Genomic DNA, 23,968 nt, shown 5'->3' with positions numbered 1-23,968 from the left:
ATTTTGCTGATGAAGATTAGTCCTGAGCTCACATCTGTGCCAATCTTCCTCTGTTTTATACCTGGGTCACTGCCACAGCATGGCTGATGAGTGGTGTAGGTCCATGCTTGGGATCCAAACCCACGAACCCAGGCTGCCAAAGCAGAGTGCACCGAACTTAACCACTAGGCCATGGGGCCGGCCGCCTATTCTTCATTTTGTTAATGTGGCGTTTCACATTGATTGATTTGTGGATGTTGAACCACCCCTGCATCCCTGGAAGAAATCTCATTTGATCATGGTGTATGATCTTTTTAATGTACTGTTGTATTCGATTTGCTAGTTTTGTTGAGGATTTTTGCATTGATGTTCATCAATGATATTGGCCTGCAATTTTCTTTTTTTTGTGTTGTCCTTGTCTGGTATTGGTATTAAGGTAATTTTGGCTTCATAGAATGAGTTAGGAAGCTTTCCCTCCCGTTCAATTTTTTGGAAGAGTTTGAGAAAGATACGTATTAAGTCTTCTTTGAATGTTTAGTAGGATTCACCAGAGAAGCTGTCTGGCCCTGGACTTTTATTTTTTGGGAGGTTTTTGATTACTCTTTCGATCTCCTTACTGGGGATTGGTCTATTCAAATTCTCTATTTCTTCTTGATTCAGTTTTGGAAGGTTGTATGATTCTAAGAATTTATCCGTTTCTTCTAGATTATCCAATTTGTTGGCATATAGCTTTTTGTAGTATTCCCTTATAATCTTCTGTATTTCTGAGGTGTCCATTGTAATTTCTCCTCTTTCATTTGATTTTATTTATTTGAGATTCCTCTCTTCTTTTCTTGGTGAGTCTATCTAAAGGTTTTCAATTTTGTTTATCTTTTCAAAGAACCAGCTCTTTGTTTCATTGATGTTTTCTATTGTTTTTTTAGTCTCTATTTCATTTATTTCTGCTCTGATTTTTCTTATTTCCTTCCTTCTACTGATTTGGGGCTTTGTTTGTTCTTTTTCCAGTTCTTTAGGTGCACTGTTAGATTGTTTATTTGAGATTCTTCTTGCTTGTTGAGGTGGGCCTGTATCGCTATAAACTTCTCTCGTAGAACCGCTTTTGCTGTATCCCATAAATTTTGGCATGTCGTATTTTCATTTTCATTTGTCTTCAGGTATTTTTTTATTTCTTCATTGACCCAATAGTTGTTCAGTAGCATTTTGTTTAATCTCCACATATTTGTGCCTTTTCCAATTTTCTTCCTGTAGTTGATTTGTAATTTCATACTGTTGTGGTCAGAAAAGATGCTTGGTATTATTTCAGTCTTCTTAAATTTATTGAGACTTGTTTTATGGCCTAATAAGTGATCTATCCTGGAGAATGTTCCATGTGCATTTGAAAAGAATGTGTATTCTGCAGTTTTTGGATGGAATGTTCTGTATCTACTAAGTCCATCTGGTCCAATGTGTCATTTAAGGCCAATGTTTTGTTATTGATCTTCTGTTTGGATGATCTATCCTTTGGTGTAAATGGAGTATTCAAGTCCCCTACTATTATTGTGTTACTGTCTATTTCTCCTTTTATGTCTGTTAATAATTGCTTTATATATTTAGGTGCTCCTATGTTGGGTGCATAGATATTTACAAATGTTATATCCTCTTGTTGGATTGTTCCCTTGATCATTATGTAGTGCCCTTTTTTGTCTCCTGTTACAGTTTTTGTTTTAAAGTCTATTTTGTCTGATCTAAGTACTGCTGCCCCAGCTTTCTTTTCATTCCCATTTGCATGGAGTATCTTTTTCCATCCCTTCACTTTCAGTTTGTGAGTGTGTTTAGGTCTGAAGTGTGTCTCTTGTATGCAGCATATATATGGGTCTTGTTTTTTTATCCAATCAGCCACTCTATGTCTTTTGATGGGAACATTTAGTCCATTGACATTTAAAGTAGCTATTGATAAGTATGTACTTATTGCCATTTTGTTACTTTTTTTCTGGGTGTTTTAGTAGTTCTTCCTTGTTTCTTTCTTCTTCTCTTGCTCTGTTCCCTTGTGGTTTGATGGTTTTCTTTAGTATTATACTTGGGTTCCTTTCTCTTAATTTTTTTGTGTATTTATTATAGGTTTGTGATTTGTGATTACCATGAGGTTCATATATAATAACCTACATATATAGCAATCTGTATTAAGTTGATGATCTCTTAAGTTTGACCTCTTGCTAAAAGCTCTACTCTTTTACTCCCCTCCTCCCACATTTTATGTTTTTTTTTTCTTCACAAAGGCCCCAGTACATAGTTGTACATCCCAGTTGTAGGTCCTTCTAGTTCTTCTACCACATTTTATGTTTTTGATATCACATTTAACCTCTTTTTTGTGTGTGTGTATCCATTACCCTCTTATCATGGAAATAGATAAGTCTACTACTTTTGTCTTTTGACCTTCATATTAGCTTCATAGGTGGTTGATCTGCTACCTTTACTGTATATTTGTCTTTATCAGTGATTTTATTGTTTTTTGTTTGTTTGTTTTGATAATTTTCTTATTCCTATTTATGGTCTTTTCTTTTCCACTTAAGTCCCTTTAGCATTTCTTGTAAGGGTGGTTTATTGGTGACCAACTCCTTTAGTTTTTGCTTGTCTGGAAAACTCTCTCTCCTTCCATTTGGAATGATAACCTTGCCAGGTAGAGTACTCTTGGCAGTAGGTTTTTTTCCTTTCAACACTTTAAATATATTACGCCACTCCCTTCTAGCCTATAAGGTTTCTGATGAGAAGTCAGCTGATGGCCTTATGGGTTTCCTTTGTATGTAACTTGTTGCCTTTCTCTTACAGATTTTAGGATTCTCTCTTTATCTTTAATTCTCTCTTTATCTTTAATTCTTGACATTTTAATTATAATGTGTCTTGGTGTGGGCCTCTTTGAATTCATCTTGTTTGCTGCTCTCTGTGCTTCCTGTACCTGGATGTCTGTTTCCTTCCTTAGGTTAGAGAAGTTTTCAGCTATTATTTCTTTGAATAGATTCTCTGCTCCTTTGTCTCTCTCTTCTCCTTCTGGGACCTATGTTGTCCCAGAGGTCCCTTAGACTGTCCTCATTCTTTTTCATTCTTTTTTCTTTTTTCTGTTCAGCTTGGGTGATTTCCTCTAGTCTTTCGTCCAGCTCACTGATCTGTTCTTCTGTATCATCTACTCTTAGTCTGCTATTGATTCCCTCTAGTGAAATTTTCATTTCTCTTATTGTATTTTTCAGTTCTGATTGGTTCCTTTTTATATTTTCCAATTCTTTGTTGAGGTTCTCACTGAATTCATCCATTCTTCTCCCAAGATCAGAAAGAATCCTTATGAATGTTAGTTTGTACTCTTTATCAGGTAGATTGTTTATCTCTGTTTTGTTTACTTCTTTTTCTGAGGATTTTTTCTGTTTCCTTATTTGGAACATATTCCTTTGTCTCCTCATTTTGCCTCTTTCTCTGTGTTTATATCTATGTATTAGGTAGATCAGCTATGTCTCCCGATCTTGAGGAAGTGGCCTTATGTAAGAGATCCCTTATGAGGTCCAGCAGTGTGCTTCCCTCTCATCGCCAGTTCCAAATGTTCCAGGAGTGTCCCCTGTGTGGGTTACATGTGTCCTTCTGTTGTGGCAGGGTTGCCCTTGCTGCAGGTGCCCATGGAGGCTAGGCTGTCTTCCTGGCTGGCTCATTGTCATGCTCAGCTGTGGCTGCTATGGTCCCTTCAGTCACTTTATCGGGCATGGGGAGCCCCCTCACAGTTGGCTGCAAGGTCGAATAGCTCATTCCTGCTGCAGTTTTTCTGTCCAGTGGGTAGGCCCCCAGCATGACTGGTTGCTAGACTCAGGGGCCTACAATTGCTGTAGGCCTCCAGCCTGCAACGCTGTTGTCAGCTCTCTCAGTAGTGCAGCTGGGTGGAACTGGCCCCAGGCGTGGCAGCACACAATTGTTTCTGGCGTTGGAAGGTGGAGCCAATCCCCTATGTGGCTGTTTGAGAAGCACAAGTCTGCTGCAGCTGACAAGCCCCACCACCCACAGGCCCACAAGCTCTGTTAATGCAGTCCTGCCCCGTGTGCACCCCCTGCCCCACAGAGGCTGACCCGCTTGCCCTGCTGCAGAGGTCCCAAACAGTCCACCTATGCAGTCCCACAAGTTGCCTGAGGGCTTGCTGTTGGGTGGGGCCAGCCTCTAGAGCAGGCTGCATGCCCTGGCTGAGCTGGATTAAGTTGGTGCTCTAGTGGGTGGAGCAGATCCCTGCACTAACAGGCCAGGGGAAGAACTCCCATGACGTCTGCCAGCGTCTGTGTCAGCATGCCTGTACTAGGTCACAATAATGGCTGACACCAATGTCTCAGTCCCTGGGGAGGTGCTCCCAGCCGTCTCCTGCCTTGCTGAGATGTGCCCAAAGCCTATCAAGTGAGTCTCTTTTCACCAAAGGACTGTGCACCTCTCTTTCTGGTGATTTTAGGTTGCTTTCTGAAAGGGGTGGATTTGTGCATGGGCTGTTTAAGAGTAGGCTTTTCTGTCTCTTATATTCGATAGCTTTTCTGGGGGTATTCCCCATTGTTATTAATATCCAGCAAAGCTAGATATTATGACACTCATCTTGGTCATGCTGAGTTCAAAAGCTGCTTATTGTGGCAGGCAAAACTCTCCCACTCAGATCCCCCTGCTCCTCCATGGAAAGTTTCGTACCTTAAGATTACTCCCAGCCATGAAGCGCCACGCCTGGAATGTTTGTGGCTTTTTCCTCTCCGGAAAGGAATTTCTGCCTCTTCCACCTCAGTCAGTACTGTCCCTCATTGGGGGGGTTCTTTTTATCCAGTTTGCAGGTCTCTCTCAGGGGTGAATGTTCCAAGGGTAGCTGTAAATTTCTTGTGTCCATGGGAGGAGTTGAGTTCAGAGTCCTCCTATGCAGCCATCTTCCCGAGAATCTCCCTACTTCTCACTCTTATTGATTGGTTTGTTATCTGCCTCGCCCACTAAATTCTAAGCTCTTTGAGGGACAGGGATCTGCCTCGCCCACTAAATTCTAAGCTCTTTGAGGGACAGGGCAATGTTTTATTCACTGTTGTATTCAGAGCACCTAGAATAACGCCTGGCACTCACTAGCCTCAATCAATATTTATTGACTAATTAACCGAAATATCCTCCACATTTAATCAGTCATTTGTAGATTCTACCTCCTAAATTTTCTCAAATTTCTTCCCACTGTTCTTGCCTTATAACTGACTCATAACTTGCCTAAATGACTGCCACAACCATCTCCAGTCCTGTTCTCCTACAATCCATATTCCAGATCGCTGCTCAAGTGATCCAACTCCTTCAATAGATCCCAATTGCCTTTAGGATTAAGTCCAAATTCTTTAGCAAAGCATACAAAGCTAAAGCTCTCCGTGATCTGGACTCTGGCTAATTCTAGCTCTTTCCAGCCTCTTCATGTACACGATGCTCTAACTATCCCTAACTATTTAGTCACATGCTCTTTCCACATGCTGTTTTCTCTGCCTGGAATGATGCCCATTCCTTACTCTCAACGGCTTCTTTGCCTGGCACACTCATACTAGTCATCTCTGGAAGATCTGTCTCCCTTAGTTCCAGAGTTGGGGTTACATGTCCTCCTCTGTACCTTTATAAGACATTGTGTTTATCATTTTATTTATCACACTATTGTGTGGACTTGTCCATCTCCAACACTGTATTCACAGCACCCAGCACAGTGCTTGGTGCACAGTACTCAAGAAATGATTACTGAAAGGAGATCCACCAATCTCTCTCTTATATCCAGGACCTTTTCTACTTCTACACCCTGACAGCTGTGTTGCTAAGTACCTTTGGAGAAAAACCACACAATAAATTGGTACCATCTCAAACTAATGGTCTTTAGCCTCATTTGTGCATTCAACACCCAGCAATCCTTTTATGGATCCCTAGTCAGCTCCAGCTCCTATTTCCCTCAGAGACCATTCAAAAGAAAAAAAAAAAAAACATTAATAGAAGGGTTTACAGTGAAAAGAACGAGCCCTCTCCCACTCTACCTCACTCCTAGAGCTGTTAACAGTTTGAAGTGCACCTTGCCAAATCTTTTCTGTGAGTATACAACATGGCTTTATATCCTCTTCGTCCCCCACACAAACGAAATCAAATGCTGCCTACTATTTTATGACTTATTTTTCAAGAATATCTTCCATATTAGCACACACATATTTTCCTCATTCTTTCTTAACAGTTGCACATTTTTTCACTGAATGGATGTACCATAATTCACCCTCTCTGCTACTGATAGACATTTATCTGGTTTCCAGTTTTTGATTATCTCTCTCAGGAGTTCGACACTGTTATTCAAGCTCCCATCCCATTTTCACTTTTCTCACAAGGACGATCTTACTGATTTCACAGAGGAAACTGAAGCTATGAAGTGTGAACTCCTCCAACTGCCTCTCTCCCTTATCTACACGCTGATCTGTAACTACATCCATCCTTTTCTCTATCTCAGGAGAAAAGATCTCTTCTCCTCCCATAGGGAATGCGAGGTATGCTAACGAACATTCCCTCCTAGAAGGACAGAGGTCTTTCTCACAATTATCCTCTCTTGCTTTTTTCCAACTCCTCCTTCTCTACTGCTTTCTCACCTAAGCCTACATAAGCATGTTTATTTATCTTCCATCTTAAGACTCTCTCTCTTCCATTCCTCACAGCCTAGCTTCTTGAAAGAGTACTCTATGATCTCTATTGTCACTTCCTCATCTTCCATCTCTTCCTCACCCTGCTGCTGGCTGGCTTTCAATCTCACTACTCTAAAACTGCTTTTGCCAGCTAAAGTCACCAGGGACCTCCTAGTTGCCAAACCCAAAGCTCTCAGTTAGGCTTCATTTACTTTACTTTACAACATACATGTTGTCTTTTTTTCCCTTAAAACTCCTTACTTGGTTTGAGAAATATCACTCTTCAGGTTTTTCTTCTATTCCTGACCACCCCTAAATATTGTTCTTCACCAGGCTTCTGTCCTCCATGCTCTTCTGACTCTACCTGTGCTTCCTGGGTGATCTCATCTACTCCCAAGTTTGCACAAACCCTCAGCTTTCTACCTATCATATTTTAAACTTAACATGCTTCCAACAAAACTTAGCTATTTCTCCTACCTTCCACTGTCAACCTGTTCAGTGAATGGCATCACCATTTACCCAGTCACCTAAATCAGAAACCTAGGTTCCGCTGTTTTTTTTACTTTCCATTATCCAATCAGTCACCAAGATGTACGTCTCATTCCATCCCTACCGCCAATGCCTCAGCCAGTTTGAGTTTCCATCATCTCTCATCTGGCATCACCCCCCCGCCCAGTCCATCCATTTTCACACTGCTGCCAGAGTGATCTCTCTAAAAGGAGCTGTTGGTCCTGACCCTTGTAATCACTATACTACGTATGTTCCCTATATTCTACTCATCCAGAACTACTTGTTCCAGGAACAGACCACGTAGTTTCATGCCCCTAAACATTCTGTTCTCTCTGCTTAGAATGTTCTCCTCCCCTCTCCTCCCCTCCCCTATGACTGTCTGGCAAACTCCCCTACTCTTCAGGATCTATCTGAAGGGTCTCCTCTGTGAAGCCTTCCCATCCTTACTCCACAAGCTGAGTTGGTAACTCCTTCCTCTCACCACAGAACCTTGTAAATATTTATTGCAATGATCATTTTTTATTAAACTTATTTCCATGTCTATCTCTCATTCTAGACCTTAAATTCCCTGCCATCAGAAACTATATCTTACTTCCATATCAGCATCTAGCAGATAGACTGCTTGATAAAAATAGGTAGCTTGACAAATGTTGAATGAATGAATGAGTACCATGCACCCACTCAATCTCCCAAACCAAACTTCTGGAAGCCACCTTCCATTCCTCCTTCTCCACCTGCAAATGCCAATTGGTCATCAAGTTCTGTTGATTCTACCCCCTAAAGATCTCTCAAATTCATCTCCCTCCTCCCCATCTTAATGCCACAGCCCTATTTCGGGCTCCTTTACCCTTTTACTTGAACTAGATTTGCTCCCCTCCAAACAAACGACTCTCCACACTACTGCTGGGATTTGAAAAAAAAATTTATTACAAAAATAATACTTGTAAAAAAATTCAAACAATACAGAAATAAAAGCAAAATACCCCACCCAGTATACATATAACCATATAGCCCCCTCCCCTCCAATCCCATTCCCTGGAGGTTCTCACTGGGAACAGTTTAGCGTATATCCTCTTACACCTTCTCCTTTGCATATACAAGTATATATATAAACATGTAGAAATACACACACATGGTTTTGTCTTTTACAAAAATGGGGTCACACTTGTCTGTTACATATGCCGCTTCAATTTATTTCTTCATTCAATATACAGAAAATTTCTAAAACACAAACCAGATTCTATCACCCCATCAGAGCTCCTCATTTCCCATAATATAAAATGCACATTCATTGGCATCAAATTCAGAGCTCTTGATGATATGCTTCCTGCCCATCTTTCACTCTCATCTCTAGCCATTCCAGCATTAAAGGACTGGAACATAAACCACCTTAAATCCTTTCTGGAACAAGGCAGGTACAAACAAACAAACAAACAAACTAGGAACACACTCTGCCATTGCTAGACTTCAGACTTTTCACTTCATGTTATACTCTGCCTGGACTTTTCCATCTGGCAAGCTCCTACTAATTCTTCAACAATCAGCTTAAAAATTACCTCTAGGAAGACTTTCCTGACTTTTTCAGACATGATCACTATTTCCCCCTATACTTTATTTCTAGCTTCGTAATTGCACTTATCTCACAGTACTATAATGATTTATTAACATGTTTTGAATTCCACTCCCCCTCCCCCAACTTGATGGTGAGCTCTTTGGGTAAAAGAAATGTGTCTCATTTACCTTTGCATCCCAAGGATTTGATAGAGTGCTTATCACGGAGCAGATGCTCAATAACAAATCTGTTGAGGATTTTATGATTCTAGGAACATTTATTGAGTACCTATTATGCACAGAACCATATCCTAAGCATGAAAAGAAATAGAAGACACAGTCTTTGCCCTAAGGAACTTACCATTTTCCTACCATTTCCCCTGGGGGGACAGGGACAGAACACATTTACATGGCAACATATCATTTCTGATATATAGGCTGTTTCAGAGATTTATAGTCATTTGCCTCAAATCCATTTAGGAACAAGGCATTGTATACTTAAATAAATAATAAATAATGGGCATTTTGTCCAATAGGTTTATGTTTTTAGTGTGGCACAGGGTCCACCAGAACTCAATTCTCTGTCCCAGCATGGGGGCTGTCACCTGTTCCAGCCTGCAAATTAGAAAACTGAGATGATACCATGCTTGGAAAATTTCTAATACATCGAGAGGACATAAAGTTATTAGTCCTTTCATAATTTCTCCTCCTGCCCCAGGGAAAAATGATACTAAGAGCAATAAATGGAGTTAAAGGAAGGTACTGGAGAAGGAGGAGACTGCTCTTTTTGTTAGCGGAAGGGTTAAGGGAGTTGCTTGATTTTAAATCAAAAGGTGACATTGCCCCAGGAAGATCAGGAGAGGTGATTTATTATCATTTACTTACTATTTTTTAAAGGCTAAGGTGTTCGTTAATCTGGTGATTTCAGGATCAGACACTGTACAAATATAAACAAATCGGGGAAAGGTGAACCACCTAGGCTGGAGAACAGGGATGGCTGACCAAGGAGGGCCAAAGGAAGCCTCATTCATCAGAGTCCAAGTCACTGTCCCCAGCAATCGAGTGGAAATCCTCACTGTCCTCCTCGTCCTCTGACAGGTGGACCTGGCTTAGTACGCTCGGCCCAGAGCGCTGCTCTTCCTCCTCATCTTCTTCCTCCTCTGATACCTCATACCCACCGATGCTGCTGAAGCTTGTGTCTTGGGTGTTCGACTTGGGATCAGGCTCCTCATAGCTCCCATAACTGAGAAGAGAAATATGTCATCTCTCAAGCTCGGGCACCATCCTCTAGCTGACCAGTCCCGTTTTCGGTGCCACCAAGGGATCAGCCCATCTCACCTCCCCTGGACACTAAAATGACTGGTTCTGGGCTGTTCTACAGGTCCCTGAGAGAAAAAAGAACCTGTTCAAAAACATCAACTTGCCAACTTCATATACACAATAACCTGAATGAAAAGAAACTCCCCTACACCTGAACAACACACAGACCATAAATGCTCTGATAGCCTCATGGTTTCAGCTACCACTTACAGCTTCACTCATCTACACTGCCAGTTAGTCAACAGTCCTGAAGATCCTACCTCGTCAATATATCTTGTCTCTATTCCCTCCTTTCCATCTCTACTCTGCTGCCTTGGCTCAGTCCTTTGTTATCTCAGGCCTGCACCACTGAAATCAGTCTTCATGCCTCCAGTCTTGCTCTCCTCCAATTAATTCTTCACACTTCTGCCAGAGTGCTCTTTATTTTTTGTTTGTTTGTTTATTCTTAATTTTAGTTTAAAAAAAATCACACAAGTAATGCACGTTCATTGGTATAAAAAAAAAGTATACACCAGAAAAAAAGAAAAAAATCACCAATAACTCCACCACCCAGAGATAATCTTTTGATATATCTTTCCAAATTTTTTTCTATGTACTTCACTTAGATACTTAAACATTTTTTTTATTTACAAAATTGGAATACTCTACATACTCTTCAGGAATCTGCTTTTTTCACTATTGATTATAACGAACACCTTTCCATGTCAATAAACATACATCTATAGTTATCATTTTAATAGCTGCATGGTACGCCACTGTATGGTTGTAACATGATTTAACAGTCTCTCACTAGGACATTTAAACTATCTCCAATTGTCCCACTATTAGAAACAATGCTATGATCAACATCCTTGTACAAACATCTTGATGAAGGTGTTTTATTATTCCCATAGAATAATTTCCTAGACATGGAATTTTGGGGCCAATGGGGATGCACATTTTTAAGTTTTTGATTTATAATAATAAATTGCTATACCTCTCTCATCCACTCCATTTTATCAATTTACACCACCAGTCGTTTGAGAATGTCTTTTTCCTCACACCTTTTCCAACACTGGGCATTATCATTCATTTTAATCTTTGCCCATCTTACAGGTAAAAAATTGCATTTCATTGTTTTATTGTATATCTTTGATTCTTAGGAAAGTTATTTTTCCATATATTTACTGGCCATTTGCATTTCTTTGTGAATTGTTAATTCATGTCTTTTGCCCATTTTTCTTTTGGGGCACAGCACAATCTTTCCAAAATGTAGATCTGATCATACTACTCTCATTCAATGTCTGCCCCAAACTTTCAGGCCCTTCATGATTTGGTCCTTACCTACCTCTTTAAATTGTCTCCATCACATACACCATGAATCAAAAGCTCCAGCCACACTGAGCTACTTGCATTCTCTAGAAGCGTTTCATGCCTCTGTGACTTGACATACGTTGTTCTTGCTCTCTTGAGTGCCGCTGCCGCCTTCTTCATCTAGGTAATTCCTATTCCGACTCAGCTCAGTTTCCTTCTCTAACCAGCTCTCCTACCCCACTCCTACCGAACTCCCAGAAAAATCTAGTGCTTGCCCATCACAGCACTTTTAAGGATCATCTGTTTACCTATTTTAGGTTTCCACTAGACTGAACTCCCTGAAGGAAGGGACCATATCTTAGTTGCTTTTGTACTTGTGATAAATATTTGCTGAATGAATAAAGAGTCTAACTTCTTACAAGATACCTTTGGCTAGATGTATCATATGTACCTCAAATCCAACATGTCCAAAGACAAATTCATTTTTATCCTCCTTTTGCACCCCATCTAACACCTGTTCTTCCTCTTTCCTATCCCGGTGACATTCCCATTCATTGTATATCTGATCTCCTTATCTCCTAAATCCAATTGATCTACCCTCTTAATAGCTCTTGAATATGCCCCCTCCTTTCCCCCTACTCTCAACAGGTCTCAGTTGAGATCCTTATCATTGCCCTAGAGTTATTTAATATGCAAATTTGATGTTACTTCCTTTTCGTTAAAGTGATGATTCCCATTACCCAAAATCTAAATGTCTTCACGTGACATTTAAGGTCCTCTATAATATAATCCCTTGCTACTTTGGGAGCCACAACTCCCAAGAACCTTCCTTGGCTCTGGAACATACTTTGTTATATTTCTGTGCCTTTGAACATATTGTTGCATCTCTAAGGATCTCCTCACCTGCTGCCACTTATCTACTTAGTAGACTCCTATTCATCCTGTAAGGCCCAGTTCAAATGTTCCCTCATCTGTAAAAAACCTTCCCTGATTACTCCAAGCAGAGTGAGAGACACTCCCTCTTCAGTGGTGACTTGGCACTTTGTACCTAACTTATGCTATAGCACTTATCACATTGTATTTGTAATGATTTTATTTGTATCAGTCTCTTCCACTAGACTGTGAGCTCCTCAAGGGCAGGATATGTCTTGCTCCTCTGTGTACCCCCAAGGGCCTAGCACAGTGCCTGGCCCTAGTAGGTACTCAGGAAATGTTTGATGGATGCAAGTAATCTGATGCTGGACCCTCTGACATCATAGCTGGGCAGTGACGCCACAGCCCTGTAGCATGTTGCTGCCCATTACCTGATGTTGCTATCCTCCAAACCATGAGAAGCCTCCCCACCGTCTCCCTCATAGGACATCATGCTTTCTTCATTTTCCATGCCCATCCTTGTGTTCTCCTGAAGCATGCGGGGCTGTTTGGGTCTTATCCCACCAGATCCCACATCAGAGTCACTTCCGCTTTCACTCAGCTGGATAGCTGTGAAAAGAGACAGATCCTGCAATAAGCTTGACAGAGTTAACATCTTCGGCTTGGTCCTCCAAAGCTAGTTACTCTCACACATCTACACAGGCATCTTGCCTGGACTCCTCACCTCAGAGGAGTGCCTCGGGTCAACACTGGTGAGAGCTGTAGTGCGGAAACTGAATCCAAATAACCACTTCCTTTTTCCATCTCAGTCCAATCTATTTGTGTTTTTCCTATCATCTCCTCCTGTACTTTTTCCCTGCCATTACCATCAACCCACAAAACATCCCAAAGCAGGATCTTTTTTCTTTTTTTTTTTTTCGTGAGGAAGATCAGCCTTGAGCTAACATCCATGCCAATCTTCCTCTTTTTGCTGAGGAAGACTGGCCCTGGACTACCATCTGTGCCCATCTTCCTCCACTTTACATGAGACACTGCCACAGCATGGCCTGGCAAGCGGTGCATCGGTGCACGACCAGGATCCGAACCCAGGCCGCCAGCAGCAGAGCGCGCGCACTTAACTGCTAGGCCATGGGGCCGGCCCCAGGATCTTTTTTCTCAATTTTCCTTCCCTATTGCCACAAATAACACTTCTTTGTCATCTTTCTCAAGCATTCATACCACAGCTGCTACTTGGGCATTGCCTTTTCCACTGTTATCTTTTGTACCTCCTGTGTTGTATTTCTTCACTTCCTCTAAGGCTACTGAATTTGATCATCCTATGAGTGAGTACTCAGTACTCTGAGATAAAATTAATGGGACTTAAATAAAAGAGCAGCTTCTGGTAACAGCATATATGGCCAAGAGCTTCCTATCCAGTCCTGAGGGTGCTACGGTGAGCTACAGAGAAACAGAAGCAAATGAGCAAGATTTACCAGAGAAAGGATTATCTCCTTCTTCATCACTCGCGGCATCTTCCTCATCATCTTCTCCTTCAGACATAAGCAAATCCTCATACAAGACACTGGCTTGAGGCTGTTGTACAGTTCCTTCCTCTTCGTCTGCAAGATCACCATCTGCATCTTCACCTTCCTGAATAAGATTAGTTTGGGTCCAAGTCCCATGAGTCGACCAAGTAAGAGACCAGAAGCCACCACCAGCCCCCAGCTTGCTGCCTCACAAAAAGTTAAGTAATTTTGGTGCATAGTGTTATTTTGCTGGTTCCAAGGATTAAAGTCAGATTGGGCCTCACTATGGAGACCCTCTAATATTGCCCTGGGATTTGGCCTGCCCTGTACTGTTGGGGCTCCTATCATGTAAGGGTATAATGTAACCATAAGCTTTCTGTAAGCATACTCACTGGGGCTGGAGTCTTAGGTTTCCCATCCTCCTCCTCATCATCAAACCCTTCAATATCTACATCAGAGTCTTCCTCGCCCAGCCTACCTCGGCCCTGGCGCATCTGAGTAAGGAACACAAATAGCACATCATTGAGGGACGTGCTGGTAGGAGGAGTTAACCAAAGGCTCTCACCCAGGACGGATGCTCCTCCCTGATAGTCCAGCCAACTCCACACCTAGTGGGGGCTGTTTACACTGCTCAAAGCATGTGCATTTTCCCCATTCATTCTTTGGAAATCATGGGTAGGAAAAAAAACCCAAAGAAGAGAAAGATCCTCGGTCTACTCTTCCTGTAGCATCACAAGGAGACTCTTCATTTCTAATCCAAGCTTTCCTTAGCTTCTGTTGGACTCTGTGGGACAGAAAAACCCTCCTGGGTTTTGCACTCTCCAGTGGAACCCTGACTGAGATCAGTTGATAGGATTTCTCACTTCAGTTCAGGAGTATCTTCTGATACCTCTAGAAAAAGCTAATTTTAAAAAATTTAATTTAATTTTATAAATAATTTTAATTTAGATTATAGTATACATACAGTAAAGCATCAGGGCAATTATTTTGAACTCTGTCTCTGAATGCAGTTGGTCTTTCTAGTCACCTGTCAGGTTGCTCTGATGCCTCATATACTTTTCACATCGTGCCTTCCCTGAAGTTCTGCTGTGCCTGACTCTACCCATGGGGACAGACAGAAGACAATGCCAGTCATGTGACCTGTCACCATCCCACCCTGAAATCACATTTCTAAGCCTTCATTCTCAGGACCAAGGGGCCCAATCATCTTTGACACATGTCCTATATCACATCACCACTTCCCCATTCCCCACCCCAAAGCAGACCACCAATCTCACAAGAGAAAAAGAACATCCTACCTGTGTCACCTGCTTTTCTGGAGTGGCAGTGGGAATATCCAGGACAGACATATTGCTCTCATCTTGAAATACAGAGGCATCTCGAGACATACTGAGGGATGTGTTGGTATCATACAAATCAGGAGGCTGTGGCACAAATCATACAATTTAGCTTCTATTTAGAAAAGCGAGTAAGAAATACAAAGAACTCCCCTTTAGAGCATTCATTGCAGAAAAGGGTCATGCAGAGCAATCCATTTAAAGTGAAAACACAGTTTGACACAGCTTTATGGACGGGTTTTTGGGAATCTTATAAATGTTGTTCATTCTAGCAGAGAGGCATCTGATGTATATGATCATAAGCCTGAAGCAGAAAAGTATCAAAGCTATGGGACAATTCTATGTCCTAACAGCTTTTCTGGTCAATAACCTAGTTTCTTGTAAGCTTTGTCTTCTTGTTTTTAGGCCCAGGGCTTCATAGCAGTGCTACTTTAATTGTTTGATTTAGAGACATCTAACAGGAAATGGAATAAAAGAACTTCAATTCCAACAAGAGCATGGAATGGCTTAACAGCTTATGAGCTCATCAGAGGATGCTACGAGGCAAAATGGTGTGGTGAAAAATCATGGGCTTTGGAGTAAACTGTTCTGGGTTTGAGTCCTGGCTCCACCATTTGCTAGCTGAGTAACTTCAGCAAATTACTTAATCTCTCTAAGCCTTGGTTTCCTCAACTGTAAAACATGGATGATAATGTCTACCTCACAAGGTTGTTGGGAGAATTAAGAGATATGTGTAAGCTCCTTACTCAATGCCTGGTATTCAATAAATTACAGATCCCTTCCCTCTTCCCGCTCCTGAAGAGAACAAGGATTTAGCAAATGGACTATTCAGTGATAGGGCAGGAGGGACTAATAAAGAACAGGCTGGGGGCCAGCCTGGTGGCATAGCTGTTAAGTTCGTGCACTCAGCTTTGGCGGCTCAGGGTTCGCAGGTTCGAATCCCAAGCATGGACCGATGCACCACTCATTAAACCATGTGTGGAGGCATCCCATATACAAAAATAGAGGAAGATGGGCACAGAGGTTAGCTCAGAGCCAAGCTTCCTCAGCAAAAAAATGAGGAGGATTGGCAACAGATGTTAGCTCAGAGCCAATCTTCCTCTCACACACACACACACACACACACACACACACACACAAATAATAAAAATTAGGGGAAAAAAACAAAAAACAGACTGGAGAAGTAGGAAAGAGTTTTCTAAAAAGCTGGTTGAGGGCAGAAATATTATATAGCTATTAAAAAATCATGTTTTCAGACTCTTTAATGAAATAAAATGCTCATAATATAATGTGAAGTGAAAACAAGACACAGAACTATATTGACCAATTTCACTTTAAAAGTGTGTCTATAGGGGCCGGCCTGGTGGCGTAGCAGTTAAGTTCCCATGCTCTGCTTCGGCGGCCCAGGGTTCGCCAGCTCGGATCCTGGGCGCAGACCTACTCACCGCTCATTAAGCCATGCTGAGGCGGCGTCCCATAAAGAGCAACTAGAAGGATGTACACCTATGACACACAACTATCTACTGGGGCTTTGGGGAGAAAAAAAAAAAGGAGGAAGATTGGCAACAGATGTTGGCTCAGGGCCAATCTTCCTCAAAACGAAAAAAAGTGTGTCTATAAATGCGCACACACACACAGTCACAAACACACAGACACATCACAAATTTGAAAGAAACAAGAGAATGTTCACAGTGGCTGGTTCTTTCCACTTGGACTTGACTGGTGGACTTGATTTTAGGTAACTTGTTTCTTCTTTATATTTTCCACTTTTTCACAATGAACATGTTACTTTTATCAACAAAAAAAATCCACTTATGTGTTACTTTGTGTTTTTTTAAAAGCAAACAAGCAAGGCTGATTAAGAAGAGAGTTTTGGAGAAAGAGAGGAAAACAATTCAAAGCTTTACCGAGCAGATAAACTAGTTTTGGAACAGGAGAAGAGAAAATCAGGGAATAAAAGGGTCTGTGGGAAACTGGAAAGTGAGTAGTTTTGGATAAAGTGATAAGCTGAATGTATGATGCAATATAAGCCAGGTGGAAACTGTTAAGTGAAAATACATTATTGACTACAATAGTCCCCACTTATCTGTGGTTTCACTTTCTGCAGTTTCAGTTACTTGCAGTCAACTGCAGTCTGAAAATATTAAATGGAAAATTCCAGAAAAAAACAATTAATAAGTTTTAAATTGTACGTCGTTCTGAGTAGCTTGATGAAATCTCCTGCCATCCTGCTCTGTCCCACTTGGGATGTGAATCATTCCTTTGTCCAGTGTATTCACACTGTACACTACCTGTACATTAGTCACTTAGTAGCCATCTCGGTTATCAGATCAACTGTTGCAGTATCGCAGAGCTTGTGTTCAAGTAACCCTTATTTTACTTAATAATGGCCCCAAAGCACAAGAGTAGTGATGCTGGCAATTCGACTATGCCAAAGAGAAGCTGTAAAGTGCTTCCTTTAAGTGAAAAGGTGGAAGTTCTTGACTTAATAAGGAAAGAAAAAAATTGTATGCTGAGGTTGCTAAGAAATCTACAGTAAGAACGAATCTATCCGTGGAATCGTGAAGATGAAAAAGAAATTTGCACTAATTTTGCTGCTGCACCTCAAACTGCAAAAGTTATGGCCACCTCGTATGATAAGACCTTGGTATAGGAAAAAACATAGTATATACAGGGTTCGGTATTACCTGCAGTTTCAGGCATCCACTGGGGGTCTTGGAACATATCCCCTGCGGATAAGGGGGGACTACTGTAGCACCATTTAGAGTTGGAAGTGTGATTACTGTTATTTTTCTATACAACCAGAATCGTATTATGACAAGTTCAACTTACGCAAACACTCTTGAATAAGATTGGGTTTGAGAGTAGTAATGACTAAGGACAATCACTCATGTGCATCTTCCACAGGTTAAGAGGTAATGAATTGGGCTTACTATTTTAAAATGTGTATATGTGAGTGAAGACAACGATGAGAGGGTGAAGTGAAATAATGAGGAGGCACTATCTACACCCTGCTCTTCATAGGAAACCCTCTAACTGCACCGAACAACAGCTACTGCTCAGGAGGGAGCACAGTTGCCAGGTTTTCCTTAGTCCTTTGGGATGGTGACTTTTGGATCTAAGGCTTTGACTCACCAAAGGACCAGGCTTAGGCTGTCATAGACTAGAGCAACCCACGTGCCACTCAGTGGCTAGATTCTCCTGGGGAATGATGGCTTTAACTAACCAGAAAGGGCCTTGTGGATGCTATGGGCCTCTTAGCAAATAGGGGCTTCCTGGGCGACATCACTCACCCAAGCCCCCTTGACCCAATATGACCACAGACTCCAAAAGCCTTTCCTTGTTCTAGGCCTGGAAGAAGTATCTTAGGGTTCTTTATACTTGACCCCTCAGTAACCTAGGTTCTGGGGTGAAAGAGGAAGTAAAAGATAAGACAGGGAAAGGGCATGAACGAGACAGAGACAGCAACAGTCCAACAGAGATCACAGAGGTTGCATTCTCAGTTCAGAGTGAAACCTGAATAGAATGAAAAAAAGTTTTCCAGTGGGAATTGGGAGAATTTTACATTAAAATATTTGGTTAAATTTGGAAGGGCCTCTGAGGACTTTGTAGACAACTTTCATCCAGATAAGGAAACAAACATTTACTGAATGTCTACTATGTGCCAGGCAAATGAACTCATTTAATGTTTACAACAATCCTGACAAGTACATTTCAGAGAAAAGGAAACTGAGTTAGAGAAGTTAACTTCCCAAGTTCACAAAGCTAGAGGGAGGCAGAGCTAAGACTCAAACCCAGGCCTATTGCCTGTTTTATGCCAAACTTCATGTACTTTCCACTTTACCATAGTGCCTCCAATACCAGAATATGCTATATTCTGGTAAGTCCTATTCTTCAAATATGCCAGCCCTCTAAGAGTATGGTATAGATAAAATATCCTCTTAGCATATTCAAGGGTCAGAAAAACTGAAACTTTCTTATTAATCCTGCTCTCTAGTCTTTTGACATGTAAATTTAAGAACATTATAAATATTACCTGTCTTCATTTACAAGGAGAGGGAGTCAATCCAGGAAAATGGGTCACATCTGAGCTACACTGAGATACCTCTGAGGGATGAGTAATCAGTCATCTATAAGGCACAGGAACAACGTGGCCCATGTCTATAATGGATAAGTCTATATTCTAGGCATGTCCTAGACCCCCAATTCACAGGCAAGGGAGCTCCTGACACTCAAGAGGATGCGTCTGGCCACAGCAGTCAGGGATCTGGTATTCCTAACTATTGCCTAAACAACTAAGACCCCACCCCACTCATTCATCCCACACCTGCCTCTTCTGGATTCAACAAGGCCACCAAGACCCATGGCCCTCACTCACCTTAGCCTTTGAGAAGACAAGAAAGCACACGAAAGGCATATAAAGAGGAAGGACAGAGAAGAAGGGTATCTCAGTAAATATATCTGTTAACATGCTCCCAATTTCCCAAACCAATAAGAAAACTGCAAAAGGAGGTTCCCAGTCCTCAGACTCACCTGAGGTGTGTAAGGCCCTGGGGTCATTGGGTCCAAACTTTCTAATTCTGCTTCCTCCAAAGCTGCTTCTTTAGCTGTACAAATATCCTTCTCAAGTTGAGTCAAATGCTCATCATACTGAGAAATACAGAAAATTAGTGAATTCATTCAACATGTGTTTTAGGCATTGGGGATACAAAAGTAAACAAAACAAGGATAAAAATCCCTGTCTTAATGGAGCTTCTATTCTAGTAGCAGGACACATGATAATTAAAATAAATAATTATACAGTTTGTTATAAACATTTAGTGCTAGGTAAGAAAATAAAGCAGGGAAGGAAATAAGGGATGTGGGCTGAGGGTTAGGGGTGGGATGTTCCATTTCAAAACAGGAGAGGCAGGGAAGGCCTTCTCACCCAAGAAACGAAGGGATTCCAGAAAGCTAGATCTCAAGGGGACCTCCTCTTTACCACCTACCTCAGCCAATGTCTGGTAACAGACATTCACAATCTCCTGGGCAGTCTTAGTATACTGACTCTCAGGCCCTATAAATGAAAAAAGAAAACACCATTACCTTTGCAAACTTCAGTTCCAGAAATTTACATACTGTCACCAGCAGGGGTGTTCCATTATCCCAGACCCACAAAATCATGCTTCAGCTTTAACTTGGACTCTTGCTCTACTTTTAGAGGTGGAAAATTTCAAACATATACAAAAACAGAGACACTAATATAATGAACTCCCATGTACCCATTACCCAGCTTCAATGATTATCAACACATGGTCAATCTTGTTTCATTTAAACCTCAACTTTCACAGTCCTCCATAATTATTTTGAAGCAAATTCCAGCTTCATTTCATTTCATCCATAAATTGTTCAGTATGTATCTTTAAGGACTCTTTTAAAAAATAACTATGTATGATACTATAATGATAGATACATGTCATTACACATTTGTCTAAACTCACACAATGTACAATACCAAGAGTGAACCCTAAGGTAAACTATGGGCTTTGGGTAATAATGATGTGTCAATTCAAGTTCATCGAATGTAACAATTTACCACTCTGGAGAGGGATATTGATAATGGGGGAGACTATGCATGTGTAGGGGGCACAGGGTATATGGGAACTCTCTGTAACTTCCACTCAATTGTGCTCTAAACTGCTCTAAAGAATAAAGTCTATTAAAAAAACCCAAACAAACTAACTATATTACATCTAAAATAATTAACAATAATTTTTTAATATTATTAAATAGCCAGTCAACATTCAAATTGCCCCAACTGTTTCATAAATGTTCTTTTACATTTGATTTCTTTGAATCATAATCCAAATAAAGTCCACATGTTGCATTTGGCTGATGTGTCTCTTTAAGGCACTTTTACTATTAGGCGATTCTTAACCAAACTATACAGTTCCCCATATGGCCTTTGTCACAAGTTGCAAACTGGTGACTTGCAGATCAATCCAATTTTGTTTGGCCCACATAAAAAGTTTAGTTTGCGCGACTGGATTGAGCTGTAAACCCATAATACAACACTTTTTTGTATGTAAATTATACCTCAATAAAAAGTTAAAAAAAATCTTAGTTGACAACATTTAACAACTAACAGATTTCATATAAAACCCCAAATGTCTGGCTTCTCTTAAAAAATTAAAAGATGTGGCAACATGGGGTCAGCATTCCCACAAGATAGCAATGGCTGGAGCTGAGTAGCAGGGACCCCTTTTAGATAAGGCATGTGTTCTCCAGGTTACCACAGTCCCTAGAAGGTTTACTTAACTCATTTATACCTGGACCCTGAAGGCATCTGAGTTTTTTAATCCCTGCCTTAAGTGCTTTATGATAGTCTCGAATATCATGTTCATTCAACCATTCATTCATAAAACATTTTTGAGTACCTTCTATGTGCTATGCATTATACGCTGAAATGAGTGAGATATAGACCATATCCTCAAGAAGCTTATAGTCTAGTACAGTGAGATAGACTATAAACAAATAGAGTAATACAATGCAATGAAAAAATACAGGGTTCAGTAGAGGCACAGAGGGGGAAGTGGCCCATTCTGGGAGGTAAAAGGGAAAGAGGAATTAGGAAAGGCTTCACAGAGAAGGTGATCCCTGAATTAAACCTACTGTTTATCAGGATGTAAAGGATAAAAAATATACTACATGCACGTGTGAAGCTTTCACGCCATACCTACTCTCCTAGCTTGTAATAATACAAGCTATTATATGAACAAAGAAGTCTCTTCCAGTTAAAACCTCTCACAAGTATAGGCCACCTATTTTTTATTTTTATTTATTTTTTTTATTATTTTTGTGTGTGTGTGAGGAAGATCAGCCCTGAGCTAACATCCATGCTAATCCTCCTCTTTTTGCTGAGGAAGACCGGCTCTGAGCTAACATCCATTGCCAATCCTCCTCCTTTTCGCCCCCCCCCCCAAAGCCCTCCAGTAGATAGTTGTACATCATAGTTGCACATCTCTCTAGTTGCTGTATGTGGGACGCGGCCTCAGCATGGCCGGAGAAGCGGTGCGTCGGTGCACGCCCGGATCCGAACCCAGGCCGCCAGTAGCAGAGCGCGAGCACTTAACCGCTAAGCCACGGGGCCGGCCCGGCCATCTATTTTTTAAAAGATATAAAATAAAGCTGTGTCCTGACACAAGTTGACTGTGCCAAACACAAATAAACCAGAAATAAAACTAAGTTCACCATCAAGATACTTAAGACACATATAAAGACAGCTAGAGCTGGCTCACAATCAAGAATAGTTTGAGTGATAAGAAGACTGCAGTTCAAGTTTCTAGAGTTCTGATCTCCTAGGGCCACCAGTAGGTTGGTCCTCAAAATACTGATGGAGACAGACCGCAAAAGTTATCAGACAAGCTTTCATGTCGACAGTAATGCATGAAGCTAGAGAAAAGAGGCTGCATACAGGTTACAGGCCTCCTTCACGGAGTCAGTACAACAGCAGCTTTTTACAGTATACTGGCTCTTCTACCTACAGGGACCTGCCTCATGGCTAAAATTCCAACCTACAGATTAAAAATTCAGCCCTTACTCTACCTCAGTTTTGAAACCTAAACATAAACCAACTCTTCAACATCTCAGTGCTCTCCTTTATAATACAGGGGAAAATGAGTTTTATACATTTGCAAAGTTTTTTCTCTTACTTTAAACCATTTTGAAGATGGGACCTCTTTCCTCCCCATTTTCTTTGCAACACACAACTCTAAAGAAATACCCACTAATGATACCCCCAGAATATAAAAAAAATACACTTATTTACATAGCTGACACATTTGTCTATGTGTTTTCATTCCTACCTGTTTGTGTCTGTTCTCAGGTTTGACAGTCCATGTTCTCAAGAGCTGCAAGAGTTTCAGCTATTTAACTCTATTACTCTACTATATGCAAAGTAGCATTAAAGTATTTTTGATGAAAGATGGTGGTGGAGTTGTAAAACCCCTGTTAACACCACCAAAAAAGGATAAAAATACCCAGATGTTTTCTTATCCCTACCTATACCAGGAATTCTTGAATGGGGTGGTAATGAGAGAGAGAGAGAGCCATGAAGCTCCCAAAACTGTAAACAAAATTCTGCACGTAACATACATTTTTTCTGGGTAGAGGATCTGTGGTTTTTCATCAGACTCTCAAAGGGGTCCATAACCACCTCCACAAAGCTAAAAATATTGCTCTATATTCTGCAGCAGTCAAGAGCTTACTAGAAGTAAGATGATCAGCTTTAATTTTCACAGCTTAGGAAGAAAAGAGTCCAGTGAAGAGACATACAAAGATAAAAGGGCCTCTATGGGAATAATTAAAGTGCTGGTTTGGGCTACTGTGGGGGAAAAAAAGAGTAAGGAGAAACTGAATTCCAATTTCCCAGTCCCTAAAGGGTTACTACACAGAAAATCAGAATTAATTTATAAAGTAATTTCCAGAATGACACAATAATGAATATGAAAGATAAGGTCATCTGTGAATTATTAGGCCTACAGGAGTATTCTCCCTACAGGAGAATAAGCTACCTATTTACAAAAATGAATGTTTTTCTGAATATATTTTGCTTTTTCTCTCTCTCCTTTTGCATGGCAAAGCAACTACAAATACCTTGTCAAAGAAATATATTTATTTATACTTTGCCTCATTCCAAATAAGAATTGGCAGTAGCCTACAGAATATCACATATAATTCAAATCCAAATGTCCTTAAATAGTGGTAATTCCAATGACAGCTTTGGAAAGTTGATATTCCACGAAAATTAAGAAAATTCTTTTTGTCATTTCTAAGTTAATTTGGGAAAACAAGTAGTATTGCTATCTGAAAGGTTTCAGAGAAAAATATCAGTCAAGTTGGTGAGCAGTCTTGCACCACCAAGGAGAAGAGGAGGTTAGTGATCACTTCTAAGCTCACATTTCCTTTGAGAACCTTT

At 40.8% G+C, this 23,968-nt stretch overlaps 1 protein-coding gene across 5 annotated transcripts in view; it reads right to left on the bottom strand.

The window, feature by feature from the left end:
• Positions 1-9,432: 9,432 nt before the first annotated feature.
• The window catches only part of TAF1 (TATA-box binding protein associated factor 1), a 69,419-nt gene continuing 54,883 nt past the window's right edge, over positions 9,433-23,968 (bottom strand). For 3 of the 5 annotated variants that reach the window (XM_058536148.1, XM_058536147.1, XM_058536149.1), the window contains exons 33-39: positions 20,001-20,068; positions 19,546-19,662; positions 14,974-15,099; positions 14,068-14,169; positions 13,643-13,799; positions 12,602-12,779; positions 9,433-9,927 (exon numbers count right to left, since the gene is read on the bottom strand). In XM_058536148.1, the coding sequence (XP_058392131.1) occupies positions 9,708-9,927; positions 12,602-12,779; positions 13,643-13,799; positions 14,068-14,169; positions 14,974-15,099; positions 19,546-19,662; positions 20,001-20,068 (968 nt within the window). In that variant the 3' untranslated portion in view covers positions 9,433-9,707. The remainder of the gene's footprint in view (positions 9,928-12,601; positions 12,780-13,642; positions 13,800-14,067; positions 14,170-14,973; positions 15,100-19,545; positions 19,663-20,000; positions 20,069-23,968) is intronic. The other 2 variants (XM_058536150.1, XM_058536152.1) reach the window with 1 other exon arrangement.

Source organism: Diceros bicornis, chromosome X (assembly GCF_020826845.1).
Source record: "Diceros bicornis minor isolate mBicDic1 chromosome X, mDicBic1.mat.cur, whole genome shotgun sequence".
NCBI lineage: Eukaryota > Metazoa > Chordata > Mammalia > Perissodactyla > Rhinocerotidae > Diceros > Diceros bicornis.
The sequence above is the reverse complement of the archived record's forward strand: the minus strand, read 5'-3'. Positions and strand labels throughout refer to the sequence as shown.